A 13,628-nucleotide genomic window follows, 5' to 3' on the forward strand; every position below is an offset into this window, starting at 1 on the left:
AAGTTAGAGACATTTTTTTTATCTAAATTCAACTCAATTTTAGTTTAGAAAATTTGTACGATAAGATTGTCATGTTGAGAACTCTATTAAGAATATCTAAAGAATATGTGACAAACTATTGTGCATTTTATTATACATTGTGAAAAAAAAAAGGAGGGAGTTGAATGTATTTAAGAAAGAAAAACGAGAGAGAAAAATACTTTTTCATTTTAATGCATAAAACAAACCATACGTGTTTATTAAGAGTATGTATTCTTTCGCTCTTTTAAACTTGATTGAACAATTGATGAAAATAAATACTTCCCATCTTTTATCTTTCTTACCGAGTACAGCAATGAGCTATCCTTCTATTTTCTTCCACCGTCGAGGAGTAAACCTGGTTCGGGTGAGGGATCGGAAGGTTCTTCGCTGGCGTCAGGACCTGCTCTGGGAGTGCTAAACACGTCCATGTGCTGGGTCCTCTGGATTCTGAGCTTGTTCCTCGGCCAAAACCTTCTCTCTTGTCTTCTGTCCCACATCTTCAGCTGCTTTGGCAACCCTTTTGTATGCAGCAGTGAACCACGCGGCTCCAGCCAAAGCATAACGGTTCTTCATGAGGGAAGATTTGGCGGTGCTGATGGACTGCTCGGCAGCTGCCAATGCGGTCTTCGACTTCTCGGAAACCTGATACTTCTGGTCCACCTCCCTCATTTTTTCATTAACCACGATGCTGCCTGCACTGATTTTCTCGGAAAAACCGATCTTCTGATCCAGGGAAGCGATCTTCACAGAGGCGGTCGAAGTGACTTGATGCTTCTCGTCGAAGGCCTTTGCTTTGTTCAATGCATCTTTGCCCATTATGAATCCCTTGGCTAGCATGGTGCTAACCACATCCTCTGCCTTCGTGTAAACTGCTTCTGCCTGGCCACTATCCCCTGTTGCCTAAAGTGATCAAACAATTATTTCACGTCAAAGATCATTAATTAGTAAGAGAAACCAAAGCGGATTAAAGTAGTGTCCTACCGGTGTCGTGAAAGCATTAGCAGGCGGCTTGTAATCAGTAGCCAGCTCTATGCTAACAAACTTATCCACAATTGTTGCCCCCTGAAGAAAACCATGTACTTCGAATTAATACGACCAGAATGAAAATTTCACTGTTCAATCAATCAACTTTAAGATTGGAATGAAAACCATGTACTGCTGTTTTACCGCATGATGCTGAATGGTTTGTGAAATCAAATAAACTGTTCAAAAATTAATCACACATCAGTCAAAAGGCTTTTTAACAGCATTGAAATGTGGAACTAGATTTGGTCAGTTCCTTGACATCAAGTTTCAGTTAAAACAATTACTATAAAATACTTCAAACCTATGCTACTTGGACCCTTCATTTTCTATGTCCTACACATTCAAACATGGGCATGGACTATGAGGGTATGATCTTTCCACAGGCAATGCATTACAGTGTGTGGCTTTCACAAGCACATAAGACATAAGAAATGAGACAGGTTCATACTGAAAGAAGAACTGCAGTTTCTGCTCCCTGTGGATCCTTGTAAGTAATGTATGCAATTTGTGATCGCTCATCATCACTGAAAGAAAAGAAAAAAGAAAACGAAGCAAAAGCAGTGAGAAACCTACAGAAGAAAGTGTTCAGAAGAATTCAAAACATCGCTGTACTGGAACAACTACATGAATCGGAAGGCATGAGAAGTAATTCCAACAATTTCCCACCTTTTTTCTTTGCATCTATTACGGTGGAGAAGAGCATGCAAATAAAAAAGGGACAGTGAAATTCAAACACCTTATATGGTAACAACTAACCGGTGCATTTCAATGTATTCGATTTCACCGGAGAAGATAAAGAACTCTCTAATATCGTTCTCGGATGCATCCAAGGAAACGTTACTCACTTTCACTGATCGGATCTGATAAATAGGAAAAAAAAAAAACCATGTGAACCTCAAAACTGATCAAGCATGTTCTATTTATATTACTTGTACTTTGATGTGAATGTTGGATACAGAAATGTGTTCATGTTCAATTCTTCAAAATTCTTTTATGTATTTGGAGGACTGTATTCTTAAATCCATGTCCGAATATGAAAAATCGGGACAACAATGTATTCTATTCCCCACTGTTACACGCATTTTCACCGAGAAAACATGGCTAAATCAAAAACAAAATTCCCAGACACATGCTGCCATGCAAACATACAAAATTGTAAAATTCAAATTGTGGAAGCCTGAGCACGAGCTAAATTTTGTAAACTTTCTAAATCTTCTAATTAGCATATGATCATACACGCACAATGAAATGAAATGAGACAGATCCGTAAATAGTCTGCAACAAATCCATAAACATATATAATAAAAAACTTATTAATATTACGTAATATATAAAAATATAAATATAATTGATAAGAAGCAGAGAAGAGATGGCAGTATTATTATATTATATTATATTACGAAAAAGGAAGATATTAAACGGCATAATAATGGCAGAATGCTATACTAATTAACATTAGATAGTATCCTAATTATAAATGAGGCCTTAAATAATTAAAAAAAAACTCAAGACATTTCTAATGAAATAGGAAAAAAATGAATTGTCATCAATTTTCTAACCAACCAAACAAGATACAGTCATACACGAAAACGAGAGAAACTCACGAAGAATTACACTAACCTCCATGAAGTTCCGTTTATGGCAAAAAGATCAAACCTTCATTCGCCGGAAAAAATCTTCTTTTCCCCTTTGCTTCCTTTTTTCCAGCAAAATTTAAAGGAAGTGGAAGTTTTTTTTTTTGTTCCTTAGGGAGAGAAGTTATGGCGACGAAGACGTTACGGTGTGGACAATATATAGATCTTTTGTTATTTTGGTATTAGCTTAGTTAAACTGTGTCGTTTAGACGCACCCGTTGAGGCTATTTTAGGAGAATTCATGCAATATAAGCAAAGCCGTATATATTTGAAGATATCATTCTTATTTTACTTATTTATTATATAAATATTTGGAGGAATAGTAGAATTTAAGCATGAGAAAATCTCTTAAAAGTGAATACTTTGAATTAAACGATCTCGATGGTTAATGAATCGTTGTTATTATGAGATTTCGAAGTGTTTAATGTGAAGACATCATTAGTCATAAAATACCATGTGTCAATCTTGTTTTATCTTTCATTATCGATACATGAGAACATTTGAAGGTAGGAATAGGGTTGTAAACGAGTCGAGTCGAGCTCGGATATTGCCGAACTCGACTCGATTCAAAAACTCATGAACCTAAAATTTTCAAACTCAACTCGAACTTGAAGTCATGAACTGAAATTTGTTTGAAGGTATGACGCTGCTTTACCAAGAGATGCATAAGACCAATTACTCTGCGGTAATTGTAAAATCATCATATTCGATCCTCCTTTTAGGTTTTCAACTCAAATTTTTAATTAAAATAATTAAAGCGATATCGTTTCCGGTCGTCTTTACTGTTTTTAATATTTTAAAATTAAAATATATTACTGCAAATTGCAGCATTGTTTTGAATTGAACCTGGCGGGGCAGCTGTACAGTGCATGAGATTTTGGGAAATGTAATAGAATGGTATATATTTATAGGATAGGGGTATTAATAATTTTTCTAAAAAATAAATTATATTGTGTATAGGTAAATGATAGGGGTAGATAACGGAATTTTTTTTTGAGAGTGATGATATTTTGTGTTAAATAGGTGAAAAAAACTAGACTAAAAAATAAGAAGGAAGAGCAAGAAAAATAGGTGAAAATATAGTAAGTTAATTAAATTTAGTATTTTATTTTTTATTTAAGTAATATTATATCTCTAGTTTTATTTTGAATTTTTAGATTATATATTATTGATATACTTTTAATTTTACACATGTAATTTCGGTAGATTTAGAGAGAAAAATAACAAAGAAATAAGATTCAGAACTTTGTTATAATTTTTTTGTTCAAACAAATAAGTTGAGTTTATTTTTAATTTAAATATTTTTGTTATATGTATCATTCATCCATTATGATTTTAAGATGTTTAGAACCTCAAATTTAAATTACAATAATTTACAATGTGATTTAAAAAAAATGTTTGATAACAATAAAGAAAATTAATTGCAAATGAAAATCTGCAGCAATTTGTCTCAATTATAAGGGGGACAAGACAAAAATACAAAACAAAAGAAGATAACATTTGTATTTGGCTCAAGTTATCGTCTTAGAAGTGAGATGACTATCCAGCTCAGTTGGTAGAGCACAAGGTTCTTAATCTTGAGATTGTGAGATCGAGTCCCACGGAAGGCATTTCATAATTCGGAAGTCTTTTACGGATGTTGCTCTCAACATGGTGTTGGGGGCAGTCTACTATCTTACCTCTCCCTTACCCTATTACATATGAGAACAAGGAACACCATTATATTATCGTCTTAGAAGTGGGTGTAGCAAGTGAGTCAAGAGTCTAAAGAGTTGTGTTCGTGGATGGAGATGTAAACGCAGTGGCGGATCACAACTCGGTGAAGATGGGCACATATTTACTCTAAAATCTAAATTTTCTTCTATTAGTTATTATAAACCGTGTTCACCTTTAAAAAAAATTGTATCAATCTTATTTAAAAAATTTATATTAATAACATACATGTACTCCTTCTAAAAAATATTTACGAATCCGTCAATATATAAACGATATTTATGGATCCGTCACCGTGTAAAATTTTAATTTTATTAATATATTGTGTTACGGAATTAGTTATTGTACTTTATTTTATTCATTTTTATTTTTATTATTCTTCAATTTTGAAATATCAGTCTAATTTTGTTATTAAATCCATCATGTTAAATAATATTATTAGTTCATGTCTTATATTTAGATTGTATATTTATTTAATATTTTTATATTTCATCATCATTAATTTCACGCAATAACCAAGTGATTTTAGTATTTAAGAGACTTTTTATTCTCTCTCGAAGTCTTGAATTTAAGCACCAACAGGAGTATGAGTGTTTATTATCAATTGATTGAGAATCTTTGAATTAATATTATCTTATATTTACCTCATATTTATAAAAAAATCTTTGTTTGTTCTATAATTTTACTGTCATTGTATTCACCTCATAGTTTATCTAATTTTATACTTCATACTTATAAATTTAATAACTGAATTTTACTATCTCTTCTATTTCTCTCAATGTACTTAAAATATTTCAATTTTCTCATCGAAATTTACATTGCATTTTTTGGTCACTCAACCATTAAATAGTTACGTTAAAATGGTCAATTATATATATACAAAACAATATCATTTTGATGTTTTTTTAAAAATGGCATTATTTTAAACACCATAAACTATTTAAATTATGGAGTGACCGAAATAGGAGATAGAGTGAAGTTCAATGACGGAAAAAATCCAATGTATTTAGTTCAAGGAGAAAATTAAAAAAATTTAAAGTTCAATGAAACAATATGAGAGAGTAAAATTTAGTGATAAAGATTTATAATTTACCCTAGAAAATAATGCGAAATCATTGAATTACTTTTCCTAAAAAAACAAAACAAAACAAAGATTCTTACTTATCTGATTTCCATTACCGTCAATTAATAAACAAATTAACCCCACAATGATATCTTCTAGCAAAAATCTGTCCTTATCCTCCTCAAGGGCTCTGCCTTCTGCTTCAGTCTTTACTAATCCACTCGCCATCTCCACCCTCACGCGCCGCCCTTCACCCACCGCTTTCCACCACCACCACCGTCGTCATAGTCGTTGTTTCCCTACTTCAAGCTCCTCTTCCCCTCAACCCGCAACTCCTCATTCAACCGGTGAAAATGTTTTGTCATCTAAAACTCATCAGCCCCCAAATCACTTAGTGGAATCGTCAAGACCCACTGATCCAGGCAGCTTAAACTATGCCTTAGCCAATCCTAATGGTAAATCGTTACTCGGTCTTGCTAGTTCAACGGAGTCCTACATTGAAAAGGTATTAATTGAGTTTCGGTGTTTATCCATATCCTCAATTCTCCCCCACCCCAAGCTTACGCTAATTCGTGTTGGTGCAGACAATTTTTGACTTCCGTTTCTTGGCTCTTTTCGCCGTTGGAGGTTCGTTGGCCGGTTCATTGTTATGCTTTCTAAATGTACTATCTAATTCCCACCTTTTTTTTATTGTTTATATTTTCATGGGAATCAAAGATTACCTCTTTGTAATGATTTTCGCGTACTTATTAATGAGCGTTTGCTGGGTTGTGTGTATATTGCTGAAGCTTACAAGGTCTATTGGACAAGCTGTGTTAAAGGGATTCACACTGGGAATATGGTCCTACGGTTGGTTGAAGCTATTGGTAACTTCTCCAACACTATTGACATAAATAAAAAGTTTTGATACTATCAGAGATGTGGCAAATGGGAATAGCTGCAAATGAGGTGATATTTGAATCAGTGTGTATAATGTTGCAGATGTTTATCTTGCTGGGACTGTGATGTTAATCTTCGTATGGGATTGTATGGATTATTTCAGTAACTTGAACCCAGAATTGCCAGCCGACGTCGATCGTGCCCTTAAAGGCTCATCCTTGCTGGGAATGTTCGCCATGAAGGTAATAGTCTTCTCTATATCGATTAGGACCACAGCTCGATTAGATTTGTCCATGAATCCGGTTAGACCACAGCTCGATTTTTCGCATTATCTGGAATTGGCCTACTCGAAATGCCCATTTAGATACATTGCAGGCTACAAACAGTGTCTAACTGGTTAAATGAATTGTTGTGGATGCAATGCAGGAGAGGCCAAAATGGATGAAAATAAGTTCACTGGATGAACTGAAGACGAAGGTGGGGCATGTGATAGTGATGATTCTTTTAGTGAAGATGTTTGAAAGAAGCAAAATGGTGTCAATCAACACTGGCATGGATCTGCTTACTTATTCTGTTTGTATCTTCCTCCTTCTGCTTCTCTCTACATCCTTCATCATCTTCACAAGTCGGTGTAGTAGGTGTAGTGTAGATTCCCTATTTTACGCGTTTGTAATTGTCTAAAAAGGTTCAATATCATATATTTATTGATGATATAAAATAATTTATCAAATAACATTCAAACTCTCATTGAAATGTTGAAATTTTAGTTGATAATTGAGGGATAGACGTTGGAATTACAAACTTTTAGGAATTATATTAAGAGAAAATAATCTCAGTGACCGAAAATGTCTTATAATATACTATTTTAATTAATTTTTTTTTGGATTTGTGAAAATGACCAACAAATTCGCAACGTGAACTCTAATTTCGCAACTCAGTTTCCAAATTTACAACGCGAATATGTGAATCGCAACACGAATTTAGAAAATCGCAACAAAGAAGTCAAATTCACAACATTGAATTTCAAATTCGTAACTCGATTTTCGAATTCGCAACACAAATTTAATTTCGTAACAGGTTTTAGTTTCGCGACACAAATCTTTTTGGTATATAACTACGAAGCATAAGCAACTCATAACCTAAATTCCTAAATCGCAATTCAATCCATCTTCATCTATCACTTTATCCGGCGACATCCGTTCCTATATCCAACAACATCATTCTCCATCTCTAATTTTTTTTACATAATTTTATTTATATATAATTTTTCAATGATTTTCTCTCCCAAATAATCAACTATCAACTTAAAAAATGTATGTTTTTCTCTAAGTTAGTGATGATATGTAGTTTATAGCTCGTTTGTTTAGTAAATCAATTTACAATTTATAGAATGAAATTATCTAATGTTGATCATGTTTGGATAGATTTGTGTTTTGGAGGATTATGAGAGAATGTTCATGGTGTTTTACAATATGTGTCTTTACCCATGATTCTTCAACTAAAACTGTCATTAAAAAAGTTAACTTATGAAACTCTAATGTTACGTGTTGTAAAGAAATTGAATTTAGAGCCTCTAAGTGGATTTAAGTTATCTTATCAGAGAAAATGTAAAATTTATTTGTTAACCGACAATGAAGATGTTGAACGATTCATTGCTTACATTAGTGTTTCGCAAGAAGATGATGTTACATTGTATGTTGTTGAACCTTGAAGTAGTGAAGTTGGGTCAGTAGCGGCTAGTAATCAACTAAGTTCTTCAATCCCAGTTTATGGTGCTCACAATGTACAACGTTGTTATCAACCTCAAAATTTAATGGTTCCACCACAATTTCATCATCAAGAAAATTTTGTTTCACCAAATTTCCAATACCAAACACAATCTCAAAACCCACAACATTTTCTTAATACAAATCCCAATCAACTTTCAGCACCAAATTCTGATTTTCGTATTGACCAGTTAGACGATTATGAGCTAACAGAAAAAATTGTGAGTACTAGTCAGTATTCGAAATTTGATCTTGGTCGATACCCGGACTTTGATCTTGGTCAATACTCGGATTTTGATGATGTTTCAGAAGAAGAAACAGACCCTGCGTGTAATGATTTTGATATTGGTCAATACCCGAATTTTGATGATGAAACAGCCGCTGCCGAGGAAGATGTTGTTGATGATAATGAGGAGGAAGTTACGACTGTGAATGAACATGTTGAAAATCAATTCTGTAATTCATATAACCCTGAAGAAGAAAAAGAATAAGAAGAAGTCTCTGAAGAAAAGAAAAAGAAGAAAATGCCACATGAGTATAACTGGAATATGCCAGAATTACTTCAGATACCGGAAGAAGAGTTGGTAAAGATAGCAGTTGATTGTTATACAAAAGTTATTCGTATCAAGAAAGATGATTGTTTTGATACAAAGGAAGACTTGAAGATAGCTTTGTATACGAAATGTGTGGAAGATGGCTATCAACTAAAAGTTAACAAATCAAGCAAATATCATTTCGAAACAAAGTGTATGATTGACAAAAATTGTATGTGGCATATGATTGCAAAGAGGATAAAAGATTGCGAAATGTTTCAAGTTAGGACTTTTATTGATAAATATACATTTTCAAGAACCCAAGTTTTTCCTCACCATAGACAGACAAACAAAAAGGTGTTGGGTAGCTTTCTGGCTGAGTTAATGTTTTTGAATGGCAGAGTATATCGAGGACATGAAATTATGACTGACATGAATGCTCGGTTCAAGATTAGTATCTCATATTCTCAAGCTTGGAGAGCTAAATGTTATGTCTTGGAATTGTTGAGGGGGTCTCTAGAAGCATCGTTTGCCCAACTGTCGGCTTATTGTCACAATTTAAAGATGAAAAATCTTGGGTCGGTAACTCATATCAAAACAGATAGAAATGGATGCTTTGAGTTGTTGTTTATCGCCATTGGTGCTGCGATTAGTAAATCAATATAATTTTGTTGACTCATTTTTGTTAGTTACATGCATTTCACATTTAAATGATTATATGTCTTGTGTATATTATTTTTGTAGATTCGTTCGTTTATTACTTGCATGCGCCTAGTTATTATAGTTGACGGAGCACATTTGAAAGGTCGATACCTTGGGATACTGCCAATAGCTTATGGGGTTGGCAAATCTGAAACCTCTGATTCATGGACATTGTTTATGGGGCATCTTAGGGATTGCATAGGTCCTATTAGCAATCTGACAATCATATCTGATAGGACAAACTCAATTGACAATTCTATTAGAAGGTGTTTCCCATATGTTTTTCATGGACTTTGTGGTGTTCATTTGTACAGAAATCTAAAATCAAAGTCTACTGCTATAAAAAATCACAAATGGACATACTGGAAGGCTGTAAAAGTTTATCGGGAAGTGGATTTTAATAAGCATATAAATTGTTTAAGACGTGTTTTGCCTCAATGTGCTCAAACACTAGAAGATGTTCGGGTTTGAAAGATGGTCAATAGTACATCAACTTGGAGCAAGATATGGTTTTATGACGTCTAATATTGCAGAATCAATCAACGCTCTAAGTCGTCATTCCCGGAAATTACCCATTACTATGTTAATTGAGTTTTTTCGAGCCTCTATTCAACAGTGGTACTACAAGAAAAGAAACCATGCATGTATTATTTCTTTAAATTCATAACTTATCATATATTTTACAAGTATTATTTATTTAAATTTACAGGAAAATTGGAACGTCGTGTTACACCATGGACTGAAAAAAAAGATACGAAACGTGTTGTGAAGTCAACATCATGGAGAGTTGAAACATGTTCAAACACTTGTTTGAAGTATTATAATAACTAAATGGGCTGTCGATCTAAATGCAAGATGTGTAGTTGTATGAAATGACAAACATCTGGTTATCCGTGTGGCCATGTTATAAAAGTTGCTCTTCATTTAAACCAAGATGATTCAAGCGCATACGCTATGGATTGCTACACTACAGAAGTATATCGACAGACTTATGCCGAGATTGTCTACCCTATTCCACATCCTTCTGAGTGTGACATACCAGATGACTTACAAACAGTTTTGCCACCAGTCATGGATAGCAGGCTACCTGGCCGACCAAAAAATCACGATCGTATACCGTCTAAGGGTGAAGAGAAGAGGATATCGACATGTAGTTGGTGCAAGGAAAGTGGTCATACAAGGTTGACCTGTGGATCACCAGTGCCATCACAATCATATTTTCCTCTACCAAAATATGGATCCTCATCAAAATCCAAAGCTCATATGGTGCCAAACAAAAGGAAATCAAAATCAAAATCTCAATCACAACCGGCTTCACCTTTTGGGACTTATTAACTTATGTGATTTTTAAATGCAAACGTTGTATTATGTGTATTTTATGTGTGAATGCATACATTTTCAGTTAGACAATCATTAGTAACTTGAGTTTGAACATTGCTATGATTTGTCCAGTTCTTATCACTTATCAGATTGTTGTCTGTTATCTTTTTGAAGGTGTTTTCCTTGAATTTGCAACGTGAAAGTCAAATTCGCATTGCGATAGTCAAATTCGCAACGCGATTGTCGCGTTGTGATTGTTGCGAAAGTCAAATTCGAAATGCGAAATCGCAAATCGAAAATCGCAACGCGAATTTGACTTTCGCGTTGCGAATTTGAAACAATATGTTGTTTTATAAAAAAATACATATATTAGTGAATTTATTAATAAATTTTAAAAAATTAATCAAAATGCAATATAAGAAGAATATAAGACTTACCGCCCCTTCGAGATAGCCATTATCTTCAACCCCTAATAAAATACCCCACCAAGACCGATCAAGAAACAAATGAATAATATCGTCGAGTTTGCATATGTCAGAATAACACCCCTAATAAATTCCCTTGCTCCGCTCATGTAGATAAAAATCAACTGCGGTCTTAGCCCAAAGGGTATTATCCGTATAATACCCCAAAAATTTAGATAATGACCAAAATGAAAATTTGGAAAGTTTTATGGTCAAAGTAGAAATTTTGGAAAAAGTTTAGGGAATTAAGTGATAATTTCCTAAAAAGAATTTTATTCCATAAATAGATGGTTTACTCTTGAGAATGAAGTTTTTATAGAAATCATATTTTTGGATTTGGAATTTTGGTAAAGAAAAATTAAAAGGGACAAAGCCGTTAAGAAATCGGTATTTCAGATCGAGTTGGAATTTTACGAAATTTGAAGGATGTTATAATATGGTTAGAAATATTATTTAATATTTGGATCAGATAAATTTGGTTTGGAAATATGCAATTTTTCATATTTAATCGAAATAGTGGAATTTAGTGACTAAAACACAAATTTTGAAAATTCAAGGTGAATTTCGGAAATAAAAGTCAAAATAATACATGTGTGACTTTGTAATATGATAATGATCAGATGGCTTGGCTTTAGGGTGATTATGGAGATTCATTAAGGGCAAAAATGGAATTTCATATGGTGTTGAATAAAAAAATTCCATTATGATATATTATTAAGAATGTGTTAGACTATTATATCATAAAATATCAATAATGGAAGAGCAATTTCAGCTTCTTCTTCATCCAAGACCGACATCTCCAAGCTTGCAAGGTAGGTATTCTTGTTTTCAATTTTGAAGCAATCTTGTTGAGAATTACACTTAGGTGTGATTAGGAAAAATATTCTACTTTCAATTCTCTACATTTTGACATGAATATTATTAGGGTTTCATGTTCAAGTTCATCTTGAGTTGATGAAGGGGATTTTTATTCTTGTGTTTATGGGTTTTTAAGAGTTAAGTGATTTTAAAGAATTGGTTGTAAGAAATGATGAAGGACCTAAGAATGAAGTTAAAGAAAACAGTTTGAATTCTGAATCTGACAGTAGATTCGAAAATTCACCAGAAATTATATAAAAATAATTTAGAGATTATTTTTATATATTATGTTCATATATCGATCTAGTTTTGTTTAAAACAAACGGGGATCAATTTCAAGTTGTATACAAAAAGATATAAATTTTTAACCAAGGAAAGGTCAGAAAAATCGGACAGTCGATTCTGCAAAACAGATTCTGTTGGTCAACTTTGAAAATTCACCATAAACTGTACAGAATGAATTATAAGGATTTCTTTATATGGATAGATTCATATTTGAGTCTAGTTTTCAAAGGAAGAAACGTAATTGCATTCCAGTGTGTATATCAATACAGACTATTGATTCTTTGAAGGTAGTGTGAATTGTCTGAATATGAAAAATTGATGGGTTGTTGTATAAGTGTAGTATAATTGATATACTATGTTGGAAAATGTTGTTTTGGAATTAAAATGAGAGTTATATGTGATATATGACTGTTTTGGAAGTTTGAAAAAATTTGTGGTTTATTTACAACATTTGTAGAGTTGGGGTACTTAAAGATAATTATGCCTTTGTAAAGCATTTGAATGATAGTAATTTCAATGTTGGAATTTTTGATATTAAGAATCTAAGTGATAAAATGGTGAAGGATCATTTTGTGTAAATTGAAAAAACTTGGTTCCAATGTTAAAAGGAATTATTAAGTATTGAGTATTTGGATAGAAAATGAGTTCAAATATATGTTGGAGTTATTTTGGAATGTGTTTATGTTAGTACAATACTAACATATGAAATCGTTATGAATGGTGATTTATACAGATTGTGATTGAATTGTAATCGAAGCAAATCGAATATAAAAAGGGCTTATGGTGGACAATAGTGAGGCTCATATATTTTGAAAGACATAAAGTGTCAAGGTGAGTGCAATACATGCATGAAATTATACGTGGATGTTTTATACATCATAAAGAAGACTTGTGATAAGTCGACCTTGTTTATATCAGCATGATATTATGTCATATTTTTATAAATTGACATGACATTGAAATGTCACAGTATGAAATCAAAATGCATTGATTATGAAAAATGTGACATTTTACCATGAATGTTTTCGGGTATGAACTGCCCAATGTTAAATATTGATAATATACTTTGCCATGGATGAATTGTATAAAATAGACTATATGCCCAAGTAAGTCATTGAGGGACAGGGTATAGTTGGCATGCCATAGAGTATACCAGCTGCAGGTTTATATTAGCACTATAGTGTGTAAGGACACTAAGTGCAGGTTTATGTCCGGATTAGCACTATAGCGAAAGCTTAGTGTAGGTGGTGGGCACGACCTTACGTGTATTGTCCGGATTAGCACTATGGCGTAAGCTTAGTGCAGGTTTAGCACTACGGTGCATGTATTTTACTCGTATACCCAGAGTCCTCAATGTTTAATAT

General features: G+C 33.1%; 2 protein-coding genes across 2 annotated transcripts; one reads left to right on the forward strand and one right to left on the reverse strand.

Annotated features, from left to right (window-relative positions):
* Positions 1 to 254: 254 nt before the first annotated feature.
* On the reverse strand, positions 255 to 2,688 carry LOC120164515 (binding partner of ACD11 1-like; the record flags this gene model as incomplete). Its single annotated transcript, XM_039174225.1, has 5 exons — positions 255 to 921; positions 1,003 to 1,083; positions 1,496 to 1,571; positions 1,804 to 1,907; positions 2,668 to 2,688. Coding segments are annotated over 5 exons (768 nt in total), but the record flags the coding sequence as incomplete, so codon positions are not given.
* A 2,914-nt stretch (positions 2,689 to 5,602) lies between these two features.
* Positions 5,603 to 7,032, forward strand: LOC120164644. Its single transcript, XM_039174311.1, has 5 exons — positions 5,603 to 5,962; positions 6,042 to 6,084; positions 6,246 to 6,323; positions 6,439 to 6,578; positions 6,763 to 7,032. Exons 1-5 carry the CDS (start codon positions 5,603 to 5,605, stop codon positions 7,015 to 7,017), a joined length of 876 nt encoding a protein of 291 aa, XP_039030242.1. The 3' UTR covers positions 7,018 to 7,032.
* The last annotated feature ends 6,596 nt before the right edge of the window (positions 7,033 to 13,628 follow it).

This window comes from Hibiscus syriacus, unplaced genomic scaffold, assembly GCF_006381635.1.
Source record: "Hibiscus syriacus cultivar Baekdansim isolate YM2019G1 unplaced genomic scaffold, ASM638163v2 tig00111540_pilon, whole genome shotgun sequence".
NCBI lineage: Eukaryota > Viridiplantae > Streptophyta > Magnoliopsida > Malvales > Malvaceae > Hibiscus > Hibiscus syriacus.